General features: G+C 38.0%; 1 protein-coding gene across 1 annotated transcript in view; it reads right to left on the minus strand.

The window, feature by feature from the left end:
* Positions 1-273: 273 nt before the first annotated feature.
* Positions 274-19668, minus strand: part of tmem65 (transmembrane protein 65) — a 34029-nt gene continuing 14634 nt past the window's right edge. The window contains exons 3-8 of the mRNA XM_062422856.1: positions 19015-19059; positions 15686-15753; positions 14515-14569; positions 9132-9174; positions 2339-2444; positions 274-1644 (exon numbers count right to left, since the gene is read on the minus strand). Coding sequence (XP_062278840.1) covers positions 1498-1644; positions 2339-2444; positions 9132-9174; positions 14515-14569; positions 15686-15753; positions 19015-19059 — 464 coding nt within the window. The 3' untranslated portion in view covers positions 274-1497. The remainder of the gene's footprint in view (positions 1645-2338; positions 2445-9131; positions 9175-14514; positions 14570-15685; positions 15754-19014; positions 19060-19668) is intronic.

Here is a 19668-nt window from a genome sequence, read left to right on the forward strand (position 1 = left end):
ATCAAAAGAAGAACACGGATAAAGAGCAATAATCAGAGTGGTAGATTGACACATTATAGCCAGTGAAGCTTAGCGGCTTGACTCAGAGGGTTTTGAATATTAAACAGGAAAAGCAAACGGGTGATAAATTAAAACGACAAGCGTGTGACTGTGGTAGCAGTTCAACCAAACTGAAAGAAACTTCTGCCTCTCAACCAGTGGAGGGCAGTAGAGCAAAGACATAAACATTTATGTAGACTGAAAGTAATCTCCTAGCTATGGTATTACCAAACTGGTGTTACTTGGCTATTACTCCATAATTCAAACTGAATTTGAAACTTCAGTCGCCAAGCAAGCTAGAGATGTTCTGCTGAGGCGAAGAATCACACGGTATTGGAGCCAGCAGGTGATTATAAATGGGACAGAGGTGTCAGGTGGTTCAGAGTTTGTATTTCTTATATTTCTGTTCCAGCTACTCTTTGTCTCTTCCTCTGTCTGTCTTGTCTTTCTTCCTCTGCTTTCTGCTCAGCTCCTCTAAGGAAACTACCAAACTTTAAAAGGTTATATTTTGTAGATCCGCACCGATCTACATACAGGGCACACAGGAGACATTGGAGACATGTGCAAGGTATTGTTTTGCGTGAATAAAAGCATATAAAAAAAGGCTTTATCACAAATGAAAACAAGATTTCAAAGAAGCAGCTAGCAGGTGTTATATATTTAACCACCTGCATTCCCACTAAAAGTAGCTGTCTGGTTGTCATGGAGCATGAGGCAGACTGTTTAAGACTTTGAAATCATCAAAAGGCAGACATGCTTTTTAAACCAAAAAATGATATATTTGATGTGGAAGGCTGCAGCTTTATATGCAAATGTGACCTCTTTTCTTGACTGAACACCCTCACCACCCACACGTGGTTTTTAACACTGCAGAACAAAATCCAAATGTACTGTACAGTGGCTCTTTGTTCAGTCTTCCTCTACTAACTGATGAATTATTAAGAGAACAAGAAACTTCAAATGTCAAAATACTTCTCAGACTTTTTCTGAATGATTTCTGATATAGTTTTTTTTTTCCTGCACTGACTCCAAAGTTAGTTGTATTTAAGGAGCATTCAAACCCTTGCTCTCCCCTACACGTCATCTAAAAGTATACGTGTTGAAAGGATCATATTTGTCCCATTCATCAGAATCAGAGTAAAGGTCAGTCAAAACAAGGTGAGGTTATGGTGCAGTAGTTGAAGTAGCAGCAGTCCAATAAATCAACTGTCTCTTGTCTCTTCAAGAGACGGCCAGGTCCCTGTGCTTAAGTTCACCATCAAATAATATCTAAAATCCTCTTCAGAATACCTTTCATAGTTTGATTGAGCCTTGTAAGGGAAAGTAATCAGTAATTAAACTGTATGGGGTTCAGTGACATTTCCATACACTCCACTCCACCAGGTGAGGCCCATCAGTCCCAGTTAAAAGTATTCTGATGGATTCCAAATAGTATTTGTCTCCGGCGAGCTGACAGTTTCAGTTTTCGCTGCTCTCTGTTGTAGCAGGTGTTTCTGTTTTCACCTCTGCCTTCTTCTTCCCATCTTTTTTCTCATCGTCATCCTTGAAGAACAGAAGAGGGAACATGCCAAGGATACAGCCGATCCCGACTCCGAGGGCCTTACCCTGCACACAGGAGAATTAGAATTAAGAAGATAATCATGACGAATCACAATTTAAGAAACTTGCTTTTAATTTATCTGCACAAAAACAGTCTTAAAATGGTATCTGTATCAGAATTTATGTTTTACATTTTACGCAGCACTTGATCTACTTAATGTAAGACTAGATAAGCAAAAGCAAAAGACTGTGAGGAAAGATAGACAAGCCTGAAAACAAGTATTTAAAATTTCCAAACACTGATATATTGACTGATGTGCTTTTAAGAAACAAATCAGATTTTTACTCAAAATGTTGAACTATTGACATGGCCTTTTACTCAACTTAATTACAGCTTATAACATGTCACACTTCACCAGTCACAGCATAATAAAAACCATTCAGGCCTAATTTTCTTGCAGAATGAAGGAGTAATTGAAAGGGCACATCTTAGAGATTTATGTTACTATTGTCGCTGTAAAACGCTGTGATCTGGGTTGCTGTTCACAATGCATTACACAACAAATTGAACCCATTAAAATGCTTTCAGCTGCCGGCTCAGTTATATCCACTCTGAGGTTGTTAATGCTGTTTGTCTGTCTCTCACACAGACAGTAGGAAAGTGAGACAGACATTAAGGTCCCTTCAGAGTAGAAGACAGAGACAGTTGCAGAGCAGATTCTGGGTTAATGGTTATAGATTGTGACACAGTGATACTTACTGAGTGAGAGCTAACTCTGGTCTGCCACATATCAGCCTGCTTTGGACTCAGGTCAGGAATTTGCATCCCCAGCCGAGACGCCAGGGCCTCCACATAACCTGCTAGCCTAAAGTTGGGGAGGAGCAGACAGGCAAAGAAAAATCAGACTTAACATTGCACAGTTAAATAAAAAGAGAGAATCACTTCTCCTCCGTGAACCATAAAGGTGCTGCAAGAAACAGATGATGATTTACCCTCTCACTCGATCAAGTGAACCATTTGTCCTTCAATCTGCTCAAGCAGAGAGACACATGGTAGGCAAAAAGATCAGTAATAGGGACATGTTTCTAGTTATAGATAGTAAAGACTCAGTTAGTGTCAGTATTGGTGAATGTGTTAAGATGTGGATGATTTGGCCCTAAGCTTCCGATTTTATCATAATGTAAAGAAAAAGAAGTACAAATATTGTTAACATCATATGAATAAAACCATAATGTCTAATGGAAATCAAATATATTACTTAACACAAATGTGCCACACACACTTGCACACATACTGAAACTGAGCTAGGATTCATGGGTCATTCTGTAAATTGTATATGGATTAAATTTACAACCATGTTTTCATGTTTGCTTTGTTCTGGTTTCACAGTTATCTGTTTTTTAGATTGCATGTCATGACCCATTAAACCACACATGGAATAATGCCTTCCAACCCAGAGCAGGAAAGACAACGACCAAAAGAATCAATAATAAGAAAATAAATCAAAGTTAATGTTCCAATGTGCTCCTTGTCGCTGCCATCTGTCATAAAACCAGCAGGATGCCAAAGATCCTGTCTCATGCCAGAGAGAATGTCTCCAGTTTGGATGTAAATGGAATAATTTCCATCACTCTTCAGTTCTTTACATAGATGATAGATTGCAGCACATAGGGAACAATGCTCACTCAGTAAGAAATGTAACATTAGAAACTCATCAATCATACCAAACTTTTTCATTGTAAATTTCAGTTCTGAAGTTGAAAGTTTTGTCTGACTAGTACATGTAGATGTGTAGATGATTTCTGTGTCACTGAACAAAATTAGTAAAGATTCAACTTATTTTTGTCCTTTAAAGATATAGACAAAAACATGGTTGTGAAAATACAAATAAATTGTGATTCTGATATATTATGACATGTAGATTTGTATTATGACATGATATACTTTGTGCAGGTTCATCAGTGAATCAACCAACACCAAGGGTGATGAAAAGTTTGTTTTTAATATTCCCTGGAGAGAGGCTGTTCTGCTCTGTTTATGATAGTCTTGACCCAAAAATGAACTATAGAAAATTATAGATTGCCATGGACCAGAGCAAAGAGAGAAAATGGAAGATGGGGATAAAAGTCTTACGTCAATAAGAAGAACAATGAGTGTAAGAAGAAAAATGCAATAGATAACAATAAGAATAATGTGCATTGTTCCATATTAATATTAAATAAATAGTTATTGATTTATAGGGGTAAACTGGGGCACAAAAGGGATGAGTATAAATAGCCCACACAGATGGGCTGGAACAGATGGGTATATGAAAGTCTAACTTTAAAAGGCACCTAGTGTCTGGCAAGAGGACTAAAATGTGTCTTATATTAAAAAAACATTTAAATAAAACCCATCATGCAAAAACAGAAGCTGATGCTGAAAAATACAAAACAAGAAAACGGCTGACACTAACATCAACTGATGCAAAGTGTTATGTTGGCTAGATTGCAGCATCTAAGAGTGCCGCAGTCTGGTTCCATGTCCCTTCCTCCAGCTGCATTCCCACTTCTCCCAGTCCGTTAGCTGCGATACTCCACCAGTCCACCAGATGCCCTCAGACTTTTCTTCTTGCTTTCCAGATCCTGCCACTCCCATCTGCCCTGGATTCACTGCTATCACCTCATTCCCCTCACTTCTCCACCCATCTTTCCATCTCATTCCCTCATCACCCATTTACTTCATATACCGGCACAGATCCTTGTAACTGTCATGTTGCTTTTTGTCAGTGCTTTCCAGCTTTTGTTTTCTGTATCCTGTTACCTGGACCTGTACCATACCTCTCTCACCTGGTTACTCTGTGGATTTAATACAGCTGTTGTTTGGCCAGCCATGACTGTAAGCTTTTTCAAACTAAAGTCCTTGCCTGCCTGCATAGTCTGTATTGAGGTCCTTTCCCTGCTGCCTAACACATACCACCTGTGACAGCAGCTCATGTGAGGGGAAGGAAGTGATAGCAGTGGTTTCAGTGTAGGTGAAAGTGGCAGCAACTGGAAAACAAGGAGAAAAGTCTGAGGGCATCTGGTGGACTGGTGGAGAATGGCAACTGAGGGACCTGGAGAAATGGGAATACAGCTTGAGGAAGGGATGTGGAGCTAGACAACAACAAAGCGGGTGAAGCTCTCCTTTGTCTCTGTTAATATTGGTCAGAGAACAGCAGAGACAGAATCCCCGTGAAGCTGGGTTTACAGTGTAGTCAGCTCTGAGTGAATGGGGCACTTATTTAAAGGGTTTCTAAAATGTACATTTTTAAGTAAAGACTGTTATGGCCAAGAAAAACCCCAAAACCCCCCAAAAAACAACTTGAAATGTCTGAAAAGCTGCTGCGTGTTACTGTCATGTGTCCAGCCAAAGATATTTAGCAGGCCAAACAGTTCCAATGTGAGAAATGATATATTTTGACTTGGTTCTGGTTCAGTCACTTGCATTGATGGATCCTCAGTTCACTGCACACACAAATGAGCTGCAGCTGGAGCTCTCAAGCCAGGGTGATGATAAGTGGCAAGTAACATATTTGAATATAAGATATGCCAAGCAGAGGAAGCCTCTGCATGTGTGTGTGCCTGAAGTGTATGTCTCCAGCTTCTTGGTTGAAGAATAAACTTTTTTATCCAGATTTGTATCATTACAGATTATGGCAAATGTAATAATTACAAATATTGCAAATGGCATTAATTTTTACAATTGAATTAAATTATAGTACACTATTTCGCACAATTGCAACAGCAGCAGGCAAATAAAATAAGAATAAATAAAGAATCAGGTCTGCATCAGAAAACAGTACTGAAGTATTCAAAATACTGAAATGATGAAACTTAATGAAAGAAGACTGAGATAAGGCCTGGCATAATTTCTCAGTATGAGTGAAGGGGCTAACTTTGTGAGAAGATGTCAACAAGCTGAAACCAACCTGGCTGCAACAGAAGCAATCAAAACTCACTGGAAATATTTTAACATCTCAGCCATTGAATTTCCTGACAACTATTATGATGAAATCTGCTTTGTGTTCCCTTTTTGGAATACATTTCAATTCTGATTGATTGTGTCGACAATGACCAACTGTGTTTTACTATTAAAAGGCATAATTGATCTCATGTTATAGTGATATCAGTCAGATAACAGTTTGATGTGAGATGTGGACATGGATGGATCTAAGTCAGTGAGAACAATAAGGATCAAACATGTTATAATAATCAATTAGCTTCAGGTGATGGTAATAATGGCAGGATTCAGAACCTGGTAACGAGCATCCTATGTGTCCTTGTGCATTTAAATCCCCACTGATCTATAACAGTATGATGGGCTTTAAACCTCTTTAATGGAAGGCAATTAAAATGAGATTTTCCCTAAAGGGATCAATGAAGGATCACATTATTGTTAATCCTCACAAACATATATGGAAAAATAATCATAAAAATGTTACTATCAAACATCCATTAATCATTGGCTTTATAAGCTTATTATAATAGCAGTTCATGGAATATGCTCCAATTTATGAAACAAGGATTAAGTAAAAACTGGCATGACAACACAGGGTTATGTGTCAGTCAAGTAAGATTCTGGGAATCAATTTTGGGTCCTGCCAGCATAGGCAACAAACATTTCCCCCTGTTTTATTCCCTGGAACCCACTAATGTCTGTTCTTATCCTTGTGCAATAAACACTTATTGGGCTCCTTGCCTGTCCCAGAAAGCTACTGATGCATAGTGGCCATAAAAGAAGCAAACAACAGCTGAAAGTGAGCTGGGCAGGAGCATCATTAACAACCGGAATGACTCATTAGCTAAATTAGGACTTCAGCGAGATTCAGCTGGTTTCCTGTATTTGTCAACACACATGCCCAGAGGAAAATCTTTCAAATTTGTCTCAGGATGAACGCCTACAAATGCAAAATATACAAACATATTATATGGATATGAATGCAAAGATTGCTCACCACAGACACACACACACACACACAGACACAGACACACACACACACACACACACACACACACACACACACACACACACACAGACACACACACACACACACACACACACACACACACACACACACAGGAGCAGGGTAGCAGAGCAGCAGAGCTCACTCACTGTCTCTTGGTTGAGGAAAGCAGACTTTGAGTGGGAGGATTTACAAACAATTATTGCCATGTAATCACTACAGTATTGACCAACGAGACTCTAGAGGAGCATGCTGCAGTGACGGCAACATCTATTTGTGCTGCCGGATTACACGACTGAAGAATAATGGCCTTGCAGAGAAGCAGGTGGCTGTTTCTAGGTGGTTCTAACGGGCTAATGTGTACATGAGCCGGGGTTTTAGATGTGTAGGACTTTTCATCCCTGCTCTCACCTATGTGTTTCCTGTTAGTCCATTTGGAAGGTAGAAGCACATGAAATTCCCTTAAGATAATAAAAAAATTATCAATGGATAGCTAAGAAAGGTAGTTTTAATGTAGATACTTCTGTTAAAGCATGCTAACCTCTTTCTTCACTCCACACAGTGATCTAAAGCACAACAGTGGCACTACTGGAGGGTTTCTGTAGCGGAACAATTCACATTTTTTGACTGAATGAAGCACAAATTCACACCAAACAAATTAGCAGATTTTAATTTGGCTCATTTAGGCAGGTGATTATTACACCCAGACAACCTGAAAATTGGGATCTTGATCTTCTTCCAAGTGATCTACAGAGTGGCTTGTAAGGAGTGAGGACAACCTACAAAACATGCATTTTGTCATTTGCTGTTAGCTGGCAAATCCACTAAATAAGATATTCACTCTTTAAATGGTTAACCAAGTCTACAACAAGTTTAAACTTAAATGACATCAGGGGTCTCCTCATCTGTCAACTTTACACACAGCTGCTGAATCACCGTCTCAACTAAAGTGCCACTGAATCGCAGAGTAATCTAACACACAGGGTATGTTTGCACTTCAGTATTTCCTCTTTGAAATGAACATAAACTGTAATTCAAATGCTGCAGTGAAGGACACCTGCAACAGCTCCACTGAGATTCAGTGCAGCAGACAAACAGCCTTCACACTCACCACTGTGAATCTATCAAAATCAAATAAAACACCTCTCTTGTCTGGTTTAATCTTGTCTCACCTTGACAAACAGGGCACAAGGGCTCAGCTTTACAATTATGATTGAGTGGTGAAGGCACACACAAACAAACAGACGCAAAATTGTGCGTGCGTCTACTGGGAACACTTACAGAGGCCAGAACAACTTGAGTGATCCATCATGCTTTATTTCACTTTCTCAGTGTGCGTCTCCATGTCTATATGATCCTGCCCAACTATGAGTTTGTATAGTTTCCTTTCTGTCTGTCTGATCATTGCCTTGTCTGTGTTGCTGACTGTTTTTAAATCTGTTATATTGCTAATAATCACTCAAAGACACCAATAGGGTGTTAAAAGCACAAGGTTGGAGGCCTCTTCTATTACTTTAAGTATTATGGCCAGTAGAGCTTGTGAAGCAGGACAGGGAGCTTATTATGGTCCCTCAGGCCACCAGTAGGCTTTGAAGTGGATAACAGACATGAATCAGCTGATTAAATCCAAGACCCTGTGATCGTCTCTAAGGATCCAAGACACGCTGCTGTCTTTAACAACTGATCACATATTGATCACAACTGTAGCAGACAGCTGGGATTAGACATGTGAGTCAGTTCATTTTTGTTTCATAATTTTGGAGGCGCGGATGAAGAAGCAGCCTGTAGGCAGCAATATAAAAATGAAGAAAGCTGGAAGAGACAAAACACTGGCTCACATTAATGAAGGTTGGATTTTAAAAATATATATTTTCTCTTTAGTTTCTGTTCCAGTAACTCAACTCAACAACATATTAAGGCCATGTCAGAGCAGAGATTTTCCTCTTAACAGTGCTTTACAATCCCTGCGTTTACTGCAGTACATTACAGACTGTTCTTCTACAACTTTTACATCATTTAACTCAAAAACAGAAACAGATGCTGATTAAAACTATACAAACGCTGTTAAGACAGTCGTGATTCAATACATGCCTTTTTATTCTTTGCAGAAACATAGACATGTTTTCCTCTGGGTAACAGGCATCTGGTGGCTGCGTTTCATTTTCTCCCTTGTTGCTCATGCTTATCCTCAACTGGGCTAAATTTAACAATTGCAGTCTAATCTTAAATTAATAACATAGCCTATACTAAAGAGAGCAGACTGAGATGATAAACATGCTCAATGACAATGTCAATTAGGGGAAAAAAATACAGGATTCTGTATATAATTTATATATCTTTATGGAAAAACAGTGTCACTGTAGTATCAGTGCAATAGGGTGTACACAATATGATTTTTGTAATATTTTGAGTGAATAAGGGTATTAGAGTGTCAATCCCCCTGCAAACTGCCACAATTTTCAGGAACTTTAAGTATGATGGTGACAAAAAATTGGTCAGTAACCTTTCTATATCTGCACATATCTGTCTATCTGTGGGCTTGTGTGCGAGCATGTGTGAAATCCTTACCCGAGTCCTGCCAGATCAGACACCAGGTTGCCAAGAGCAGCAGCTGTGGAAAGTGTGAAAGAGAAAGATGCAAGATTACAAGATAAGTTAGGAAATTGAGGTTTGTGTCAAAGACAGCAACAAATTGTGTTGTCTGGAAACTGAGCTTTGAAAAAAAACAAAAAAAAAACATAGGCATGTAGTTGAAGAGATTCACCCAAATATAGTGTAGTGCCCTGTGTATTGATTTCCCTGAGAGTATATGTAAGGGGTCATACCCTACAAGGTGTACCTTGTACTGGACAACAAGCAGACAAATAACCACATTTATGTGTGTGCCTGTAAATAATAACAGTAATAATCTTCATTTGAGGTTCAGGTGTTGACTGGAGGGGAAAAGCATGGTATTTAGGCTTTCCTATATCGATGTACTGTGAGATGTCACCTATGTCACCACTTTCATCATAGAAGGCAGGAGCAGAGCAAAAAACAGAGCAATAAATGATGAAGCCCTTCACATGAGTTTATTAGTTGGTTTACATTGTTAATATTGTTTGTTTGATCACATGTATATATTATGTATATATTCTGGTTAGGATATTAGTTCTTGTGCATGAAATGATGAACAACCACACTGTGTTTTGTGTTATTAAGGAGGCAGATGCACGGCTCTAGCCCACTTCACTGTTGACTTGCTTCGTCAGACTAATAACTTCACATGAATAATCAGCGCAGAAGAGCAGCTCTTCAGACAGCGCCCCAGGAGAAGAGGGCAAGGGCATGTTGAAATGATTAATGAAAGAGGCACGAGGAGCAGAGTGTCATTATCTCTCTCAGGACATTTTCTGATCTCTGTCACTAGATGGAGCAGCACTGGAAGAGAGGAGCTTGGGCACTGAGATACGTTGCCAGAGAACCTGCTTAAACTGCTGCGGCTGCACCTGAAACACCCTCCCCAGGGGAACTGAAACAAAGCAGCAGTGCCATCTCTGCTGACATCTCCATCTAACTCTGGCAGAAGGTCTGAGTGCTTCAATCTGACAGACTTTCAGCTACTGTAGCAACTTATCATATAACCAAACAAGCTTTCACTGGCTGCAGTGACATCACGCGATTACAGACTGTGAATCTGTAGTTTTTCATTTAAACAAATCAGCCACATTAATCAGCACAGAGGAATTCAGATAAGCCTTTAAAGAGCCGCAGTCAAATTGATGAAGTCGGTGTGTCCTGAGATCTAGGAAAGTGTTGCTTACTGCGCATCTCAGCAGGCGAGTGACCCTGACCTTGTTTAAGAGAGACTTGGCTGCTTGCTGGAACAAAGCATTAGTGTTAACAAGCTTCAGGTCTTTCAGTATTTTGCTTCAATAAGGGATGTTAGTTTGTTGCTCTCTGAGCAACATCATAATGAAAGTAGAAAGGCGGTGACACAAAGGAATGTAGCCAATCAGTTGGTGCCAAAATACAGAGAGGAAGGTTATTTTAAGTGAGGAGATCTTTTTGGTATTTCTATCACAATATTATTTTGTGCAATGGGCAGGATCCCAGTTTGACTGTTTTCAGCAAATGTCTGGCTTTAAGTACACACTAAGATACAGATTTCCTGGTTAGTTTGTGTACATTTCTGCATTTAAATTGATGCAAATCCCCTGTCTCTAAAACACTGAGGATGATGCTTAAGAGAAATGACATCTCCTTTCAGAATTTTAAGTAAACTTTTTGATTTCTGTGTCTTTGCTTTGTACTATTATTGTTGCAAGACAATCCGTACTGGCAGTTTGTTAAAAAGAAGCAAAACTGGTCATGTTCAACACATATTAAGGTAACAGAATAAGAATTATTTTTAAAAATCGAGAACATATAGCAATAAAATAAATCCCACTGTAATAGTACATCATACCTCTGCACAAGCTCCTGAGGAAGCTTATCTAATGGAGAGCTCCAATCAGGCTTCACTATGTGGTCGAGTTGCTCAAATGTAATTATGAGTCAAGGTCAGCTGTCTGCCTTTAACTCACCACTTGATCTGCTACACGCTGTACTCTGCCTCAGACATGCAAAATACAAGAGATTTTGAAGCAGTTCCTTAGATGTATAGTATCATGTAAAAGCTTTTATAAAAGTGACTGAGTTGCATCCATCACTCTAACTAGATTGAAGGAAGAGAGTCAGCGATAGAGGCTGAGATGGGCCAACAGTAAACAGATAAGGGACAGTTTTGATACATTTTTATTAGATCTTACTTCTGGGTTAATATAACATTTAGCCAGCACAGAAACTTTTATATGATTTCTTTCCTTCTTCTGTTGGTAATTTTATCTCATGCATACCTCATGATGGAAGTTTACCAAAACCTTCCAGACCTGCATCAAAACTCGAGACACTGTCTGCATTATGCATCATCGGCTGCTGGTGTTAAATGGGTCATGAAACAAATGGAAGACGGCGCAAACTTTTATTGCTTATTTGACTTCAAGGCTCTCTTACCAGCTATATGCTGTGGGTCATAATGTTCACTGACTGAGAAATGGATATGAATGAGCGACACCCATCTATAGCTGGAACCTTGCCACAGCAACAATAACACGAGTACACGTAGCCATACATAGGCTTACCCACAAACAGGTGAAATCACTAAAAGCTTGTATTTATGTATTTAAAGCTTGTGTGTTTGTGTGTTGCAGCTGCAAAAAGGTTTCAGGTAAGTGGAAACAGGTCTTGGATCACACCTGATGATGTGAAGAAAACCAACCTCAATGCATTTATTCAGTCTGTTTATGTAAATGCATGATGTTAAGCTCTCAAAAATTAAGAGATTTATTAAAAACACATTTATGCCATATAATTGAGATAATTAAGAATCTAATGAAAATGGAACTGGGAAAGACTTAAGTCTCTCGGCGGAGTTGGTTGATTTTGTGAGTTAATTGCCTTAGTTGGAAATTTTAATGGATTTAATCCAATTTGGATTTTTCCACATCATTACCTCTGTTTGAATTCATGTAATGAGCCCAACTCAGCGGTAGACTTTTTTGTAATGGTGCAGCCTCCATCTCCAATCGAGCAAGCTGAGACACATTTACCCCCTAGAAAATGTGTGATTGGTGGACTTTACTACAGATTTGACACAAGTGGTAAATCACTCTGGACTGGGTTAGATAACTGAAGAGCTGAAGTTCCTTCTGTTTTTCATGAATCAGTGGCTTTCTGGACTTGGGGGTAATTTTTAATTTTTGCAGTCCAATAAATGTCTACAAATTTCCCAATTGTAAAAAAAAAGCTCCTTTGGATTACTCAAGATCTCAATCATCCATTCCAAATTAAAATGCTGAAATGCCAATTTGACAAAATGTCAGATTTGAAAATGTACATGAACAGCATCAGGTCAAAAGCATGTTTGATGTCAAGTGCCTCAAAGTGAAGATTCACATGCCTCATCTGTACAGTCTTATGCTTGATAGATCTATCACTCCACCATTTATTCTTCCTCATCTCTTTTGAATATGAAAAGCTCAAGCTTCTCCTTCCTCTGCTTTATAACAACGTCAGTGCTGACTCCTCCAAGTCTTAAAACAGATCAGCTTAATGCATCTGTTTCATGTCACCATCATCACAACCGGTAACATCAAGAGGATAACAAGGAGAAGTAAGACCTCCAGAATATAGTAGTTAGGAATGCTGGTTGTCCTAAAACTTGTTATCTGTTCTTCTTTATTCACCATCACAACCTTTACCCTTTCTGCTTCTAGTAACGTAGAGACATACAAGAACATTTTTAACATGTGTAAATAAAAACACTTTTCAGGTTTCAGACATACTGAATATCAACAAGTGATAACATTACAATGTAAATGTGCCTACTTAAGCCAAGTGGATCTTCCTACACACATTCAATCTGCTGGTGAACAGTATGATCATATTCATGAAATTATCTACACTTGACTCTATCTCTTTATCCTTTCTTTAATTTTATCATCTTGCATTAGTGACCCAGCAGTGATCAAATTGTGAGTTTATCGTTAAAGCTTTATAATAAGACAGTGAATTTTGTCAACATAAGATTAGAAATGTTCTTTTTAGAGTACTGTCATTCTTTTTTTAGTTAACAGATGTATTATACAACAATAACAATATATAGAAACACTGACAGAGCAGAATACACAGTAATACCCCCCCATGCACACACAGGTCGTGGCCTGGCTTTGTGAAGCAGACATTAAGCATCTGACTGGCTACACAACAACAGGTCAGGTCAGGATGTTGAAGCCATTTGAAGGCATGGTAACAATAAAACAAAAAACATTTTCATATCTTGGGGGGTTGGGAAGGAGAGCATCCAGCCCCTTGTGTTTTGATGATTACCTCTTACTGCTTGGGTTTAGAATAGGGATATCAAAAAACCTCTACATATACACAACATATACACCAACATAGGCCTATAATTGCCATCACGGCCTTGTGGACCAGCAACCTGCACCATATATGCTTGTTATAAGTATCACATATGTGTATGTTTTTAAAAAAAAAAAGATGAAAACAAAACAGGGAGTCCTAGTCTCCGCTGGCTGTTAATATTAATGTGCATACTAGTTTATTGAATATTTGTTAAAAACTGACATGACTCAAAGAGCCTATGTGGCCACGGCCAAAATCTTGAAGAACCACTTCTGCTTTCTCTATAAATACTGATTCAAGTAATCTTTAAACCAGCTCCCTATACTGAAATGTAATTTCCTCACATTCCAAGTAATACATATTGTCTGTTTCACTGAGAGAAAGTCTAAACCAAGTGTTCTGATATGAGGTTAGTCTGTCTATCTTACATCCCAGTAGACCAACTGTTGGGCATGATTACATCCAATATTTCGCACTTTTTGGAGTACTGTAATTTTAATTAAGGAGCAGACAAGCAGAGCGGCTTGTAGTCTGGGCTGTCAAAATCTATTTATGAACCTGTTAGGTAACAGTTTTGGGTCTGTATTATTATTTGTTTTGCAAACTTTGATTAAACTTAAACGATGCACTTAATTTGACCAGGAAAATGTTTTCAAATTATGACAAACATAATTCTACTACATCCTAAATCCTGGGAAATCATGAAAACATGTCAAACTTGACTAACAGATGTTGTCAGTTAAGTTTCAATGCTAAAAACCTTCTGCAACAAACAGAAATATGTGATTAAAAAGTTTCATGATTAAAAAGTCCATGAGGATAAATTAAAATCAAAGATGTTTTCAGTTATGAATGAGCATCAATAGATAGGGGAAACTTTGTGAAATTACACACAGGAGACATATTTTGGAGAGCCTGATGGACTCTTTATGCGGGAAACTTACCGATTTTCATTTAAAGTAGACATTTCTTATTATGCATTAAGTTACATAAGTGATCATTTTCTTACCAGCCATAGTGGAAATGCCAAGGATCACGCCAATGGATAACTCAATATGTGTGCCCTGTGGAATAACAAACACATTTCAGAAGTTAGTTCATCAGACAGAGATGTATGTCTGTCTGTCTTTTATACAAACCATCAGTATGGGTTATCTTTCCAAAATGCCAAGAAAAGATTTAATTACATAAACCAAGTATGATAACAACTGACTGACTGTAATCTTAAATTCAATTCAATTTAGACTTTCAGTTCATGGTTTCCTGGCTTCAGTGCAAACGTCTTATCCCATCCAAAGTGGAAAGCAGTCTGCGATCTCCAGGGTGCATCAGTTTCTCTCACAATTTGGACTGAAAGAATAGAAGCACAGCCCTGCAGGATCCAAATACAGTCAGACCTTTGAACTCACTTACTTGATTATAATTTTACCAATTCATCAAACTTTCACTGGCCAGCTGAATCTGGCCCAAGAGGTATTGATTTTAATTTTCATGGTTTTGCTGTGTTGGCTTTACAAAGAGTGAGGAAAAAAGCTAAATATATTACATAATATCATATTCTTATAGTATATTGCTTTTGGAGAAGCTACATAATTATGTTTTACTTTCAGTAGGTTTATTCATTTTTGTTTGTTCCTCTTGTATAGATTTTCCTCCTCCCTGTAGATACCCCATAAAAATTCATCATCCATGTATTAAAAAAACAAAACTGTTGTGCAACGATGCTTTGAATTAAAATATTACACCTCATTTTCTGAGCACAATTCCCTGGGTTTAGGTTTTAATTTATTTTGCTCTGAGGATTCCTTTGAACAACTTCACAAAGACTAAATAAAGGCTCGGTATTCTCATGGCAGATGAATTATTAAAAAGTGTACAGGATGTTAAAACACAAAGAGAAAAGGAGTGAAACAGAAAAACAGAGATGACAGACAGATGGCAAAACAATGACAGAAAAAATAGGAAAATACTCAAAGATGAATGTAGTTGCATCAAACAAACTTTGAATTTTGTTTTTCTCACTCTCCCTCCTCACTATCATCCAAAGCTTCCTTCAGTATCTTGAATATAAACAACAACAACAACATGTGAAAAATGGCCCCTGTGGAAATCAAGCTTCTACCACTGAGTATTTGTTTTTCTGCAGGGGGATCACAGCACTGCATGTAGCCGACACTTACAGCAACTATCATGATGCAGTTGTCCAGGAATCCAAATCCAACAAAAGGGAGCGCATTGTGCAGCAGAACTGGAAAACAGCAAACACAAACAATAAATTACTAAAATGGACATAAAGTCTACTGATTGTTTGTGCATACACATTGGTTAATTAATAACGACCCATTAGACATAATTGAGCCTTGCAGAGCGCAAATGTGACAGATTGAACACAAACATCACATCTATGCTGAGAGTCAAATGAATACAATGAAGCCAGAGCAGTCTATAAATCAAAGGTTAAACTGATATGAATTGATTGGAATTTTGTAATCTATGAAACCATAATTGGTGAGCAGTTTAGAGCTGCAAAGGCTGGTCAACTGATCAATGAATCTGCAGCTATCAAATAAAACTCACTTTTTAAGCAAATCTGCCCAAATTTGCTGGATTTAGCTTCTCACGTGATGACTTGATGCTTTTCTTTGAGTCATACATTATTATAGACTGAAACTCTTTGAGTTTTAAACTGTTCTGACAAAATAAGACATCTGAGACAGTAACCTTTGTCTCTGGGATAGTTCCACTATTTCTGGCTTTTTATAGACGAGACATAACCTCAAGATTTTACAAAAGTTTGGGCTCAATAATACATAAATATAAAACAAGGCATATGAAACTGAGATCATATAAAAAACTAAAACTGATCTCACAACACTTTTTTTTTTTTTTTTTTTTTTACAGTGGTAAGAGAAGGATAGTTAAAAGAATGCAAATGTGCACATCAGTAGGCTATGGGAAAGTAAAACATAGGACTGATACATGTTAAAAAAATAAATGTTGCATAAGTTTGTCAAATCATGATGTATCGTCTCCAACAAGGTAAAGGCCACCGGAATGATTAACTACCTCACAGGCCAGCAGTAAAACATTAATGCTTTCTCCTGAACTGTAATACATTTCATCTTGTGAGTAAAATGAAGCTCATTATAGTGTAGACTATTTTTTGTGTGGATTGTGTCATAAATATGAAACAGCTCCATTTCCAGGCCAAAAAGGCAATCAGACTGTCCTTTTACATGCATAAATAGACACACTGTGTGTATTGTGTTGTGTTGTGTGTGTGTGTGTACAAGACATACTGTACAAGGCAATATACTCTGGTAATGTGAAGGTGAATTTAAATGTCACCAGCAGCCCCAGAAAAGTTTATTCTATTCTAGATGAAGTTCAGTTCAGTTTATAGTTTATAGTCCAAGTAACTGATCTGCAGCAAAGAGTTTTCTCACAAAATAATCGCTGCTCAACACCAGTCATCACTTTTTCAAAAGCCATTATTCTGCCGTAGTTCTTTTTCAGTGCAAAGTGAAAATCACGGTCAATGCACAAATCGACTGCTGACTCATAACTTAAACACAGGCTTTACTTTAATGTTACACCAGAAGCCTTCTTGATCTTAAAATGCACGCTGAAATAAAAATAAAAACTAGAACTCAAGAGTGAATTCTAACAACCTTGACATCTTTTCAGGCAATATCATCGTCTGGAATCTTTTTGTAAGACCTTTTTGTTCATTTGTCTGTCTAGTATCCACCGGGCTTAGACATACTGTGACAGTTTTTATTTTTCTGAGGCTAATCAAGCATTTTTTGTCTTCTTTAACTGATAAACAATACTTAATGATTATTCAATGATGTCCACATAAAAACTGATGAACTTTCACCTAATGAACTCTGCTGACTTAAGTGATTGGGTGTCTACACTGTTAGATGGTAAAGACAGTTTGTTAGAAACACAACTTCAAGCACATTTCCCTCCACTTAGTGTAACCAATCAGCTTATTTCAAGATATTTGAGGTCATACGATTATGACTCACATAACAGTAGACTGTTTCTCAGTATTCAAAAGTCAAGAAATCTTTTCCATAGGAGTCATCAACATGTAACTCCCAGGAGAAGATGAACGGTGCAGCAATACACACAAGACAAAGACTTTCTGTGTTGAGGAAAATCATGTTCACAAATCATGTGCTGTTGTTCCTGTGGCAGCCTGCTGAGTAGATGTTTCCTTTAAAGATTCTCTCTGCATTGTTATCTTTACTGTGGCACCCAAGCAGGAAAATCAGCATTTCATAAGAACAAGAGAAACGGAGATTTCTAACATGATGTCTCTGTCTTTGCCTGCTAAAAAAGAGCGCTCTGTTAGCAGCAGGCTCTCTAACCTCTCAGCGTGAGGAGGAGAGGGTGCAGAAATGTGAGGTCATGTCAGTAACTGAGCACCACAGAGTGAAGTGTGCCTGCAGGAGCATTCACTGTGCGTGTGTTCATGTGTGCAGGTGGATAACATACATTAGTGGTGACCTTGTTCTATACAGAGCCTCTTCAGATTGAAATTCAATCACATCGAAAATATTACACATGTAAAAAGCACTATGTGTGTTTTAAATCATTGTTTGGGCCTGTCTTTTATCTTTTCCTGGTTGTACTAGTCAGCAATAATCTAATTTGTTGCTGCATTTTACATTTCATTTCTTTTATATTTGTTTCTGTTGTGTTAATTGTTTCTTTCATATCTGTTTATGTCCAATATTTTGCATTATATTAAATTGATTGTATATATTGACCGCAGGAAGACTATAAACTGCATCAGTGGAAGAAAATGAGGATCTGCTAAACGATTAGAGCTACCGATCTCTGAATACACAAAATTATAAAGTCCCTAAGTTGTTCAGACAGTGTATGGTAATGTGCAGAAGGTGTAGTACAAGCAGTATGTCCTTGATATGTACAGTGTTAATTTTCTTTGACAGTATATTTGTATTTGTGTCGTGCTGTGGCACAGCATTATGGAAGAGTTGAATAATGTGAACTTTGTTTCCTGTGAAATGACAGGATTTGTATTGTGTTTTTTAAAGCTCATTATCTTCTCAAACCTCTCTCTATATTGTGAATAAATTGTCTTGTACTTTAGATTTCACTGTTTTCTGTCTTTGATGCCATAGTTTGCTTTTTAATCCGTTTGAAACATTAGGTAAAACAAAAGGAAAATCACATATAATCCTATCAGCCAGCTTTATATGGTGTTTTTCATTTCCACTGGAGACAAATTATCAATGATGAACCACAGCATCCTGCTCATTAGTGATAATTCAGACTGACTGTTCATTAGTCTCCCTGGTTGGTTGATTGACAATTAAATGAGGGATGTCAATCCAGGCTGTCTTGACACAGGATTTATGAGCATTTTTCAAATCACATGAACCTCTACATTAACAAAATGTAACAAAATGCACAAACAAACATATCAAGAATGATTACAAAATAAAAAAGCACAACTTAAAAGACTTCTTACCATATCTTAACTGTGCTCGAGTTGGTGGTGCAATTTCCAGCTGCCCTGAAAAAGAAGAGAAGAATAAATCGTATTATAAGGCATCTATATATTCTCTGGCCTTCTTTTCTATGGAGGGGAAAAGTCAGCATAAATGTCACGCAGTTCTTAAATGGCAAGGCATTAGTCAGGACCTTTTAGACCCACGGAGAGAAAATCAGAATAAAAGGCAGCAAGAATGAGGGAAAGGGGGGAAAAAAGAGTATAAATTATGGTGATGGGTCAAAGGAGACGAAAGGGAGTCAGAGAAAGGAGTGAGGAAGAGGAGAAAAGAGCTTCTCCCTTGTTGTCACCTCCCCTGAGTGCAACATGGATAAGGACAAGAATGACGTCAGAAAAATGATGAATGTGCTGCCAATCAGGCCTCGGAGGAGGACTGCCAGCACACTGATTATAATTGGAGTGTGTAGAAAGGGAGGAAGGGATACAAGGTTTGAGAGACATTTCATTTCTACCTTTTCAGGTGATATCACCATCTGACAATAAATGGATGAAAATATAATGACTTTACTGCATCAATTTGCATCCTGATACTCAAGTTTGAAGGACACTGTGAAGTTAAAGAGATGAAACATCTATCTGAGACGAGAGGTCACTGAATAAAATAAGGGTTGG

Source organism: Scomber scombrus, chromosome 7 (assembly GCF_963691925.1).
Source record: "Scomber scombrus chromosome 7, fScoSco1.1, whole genome shotgun sequence".
In the NCBI taxonomy this organism is placed as follows: Eukaryota; Metazoa; Chordata; class Actinopteri; order Scombriformes; family Scombridae; genus Scomber; species Scomber scombrus.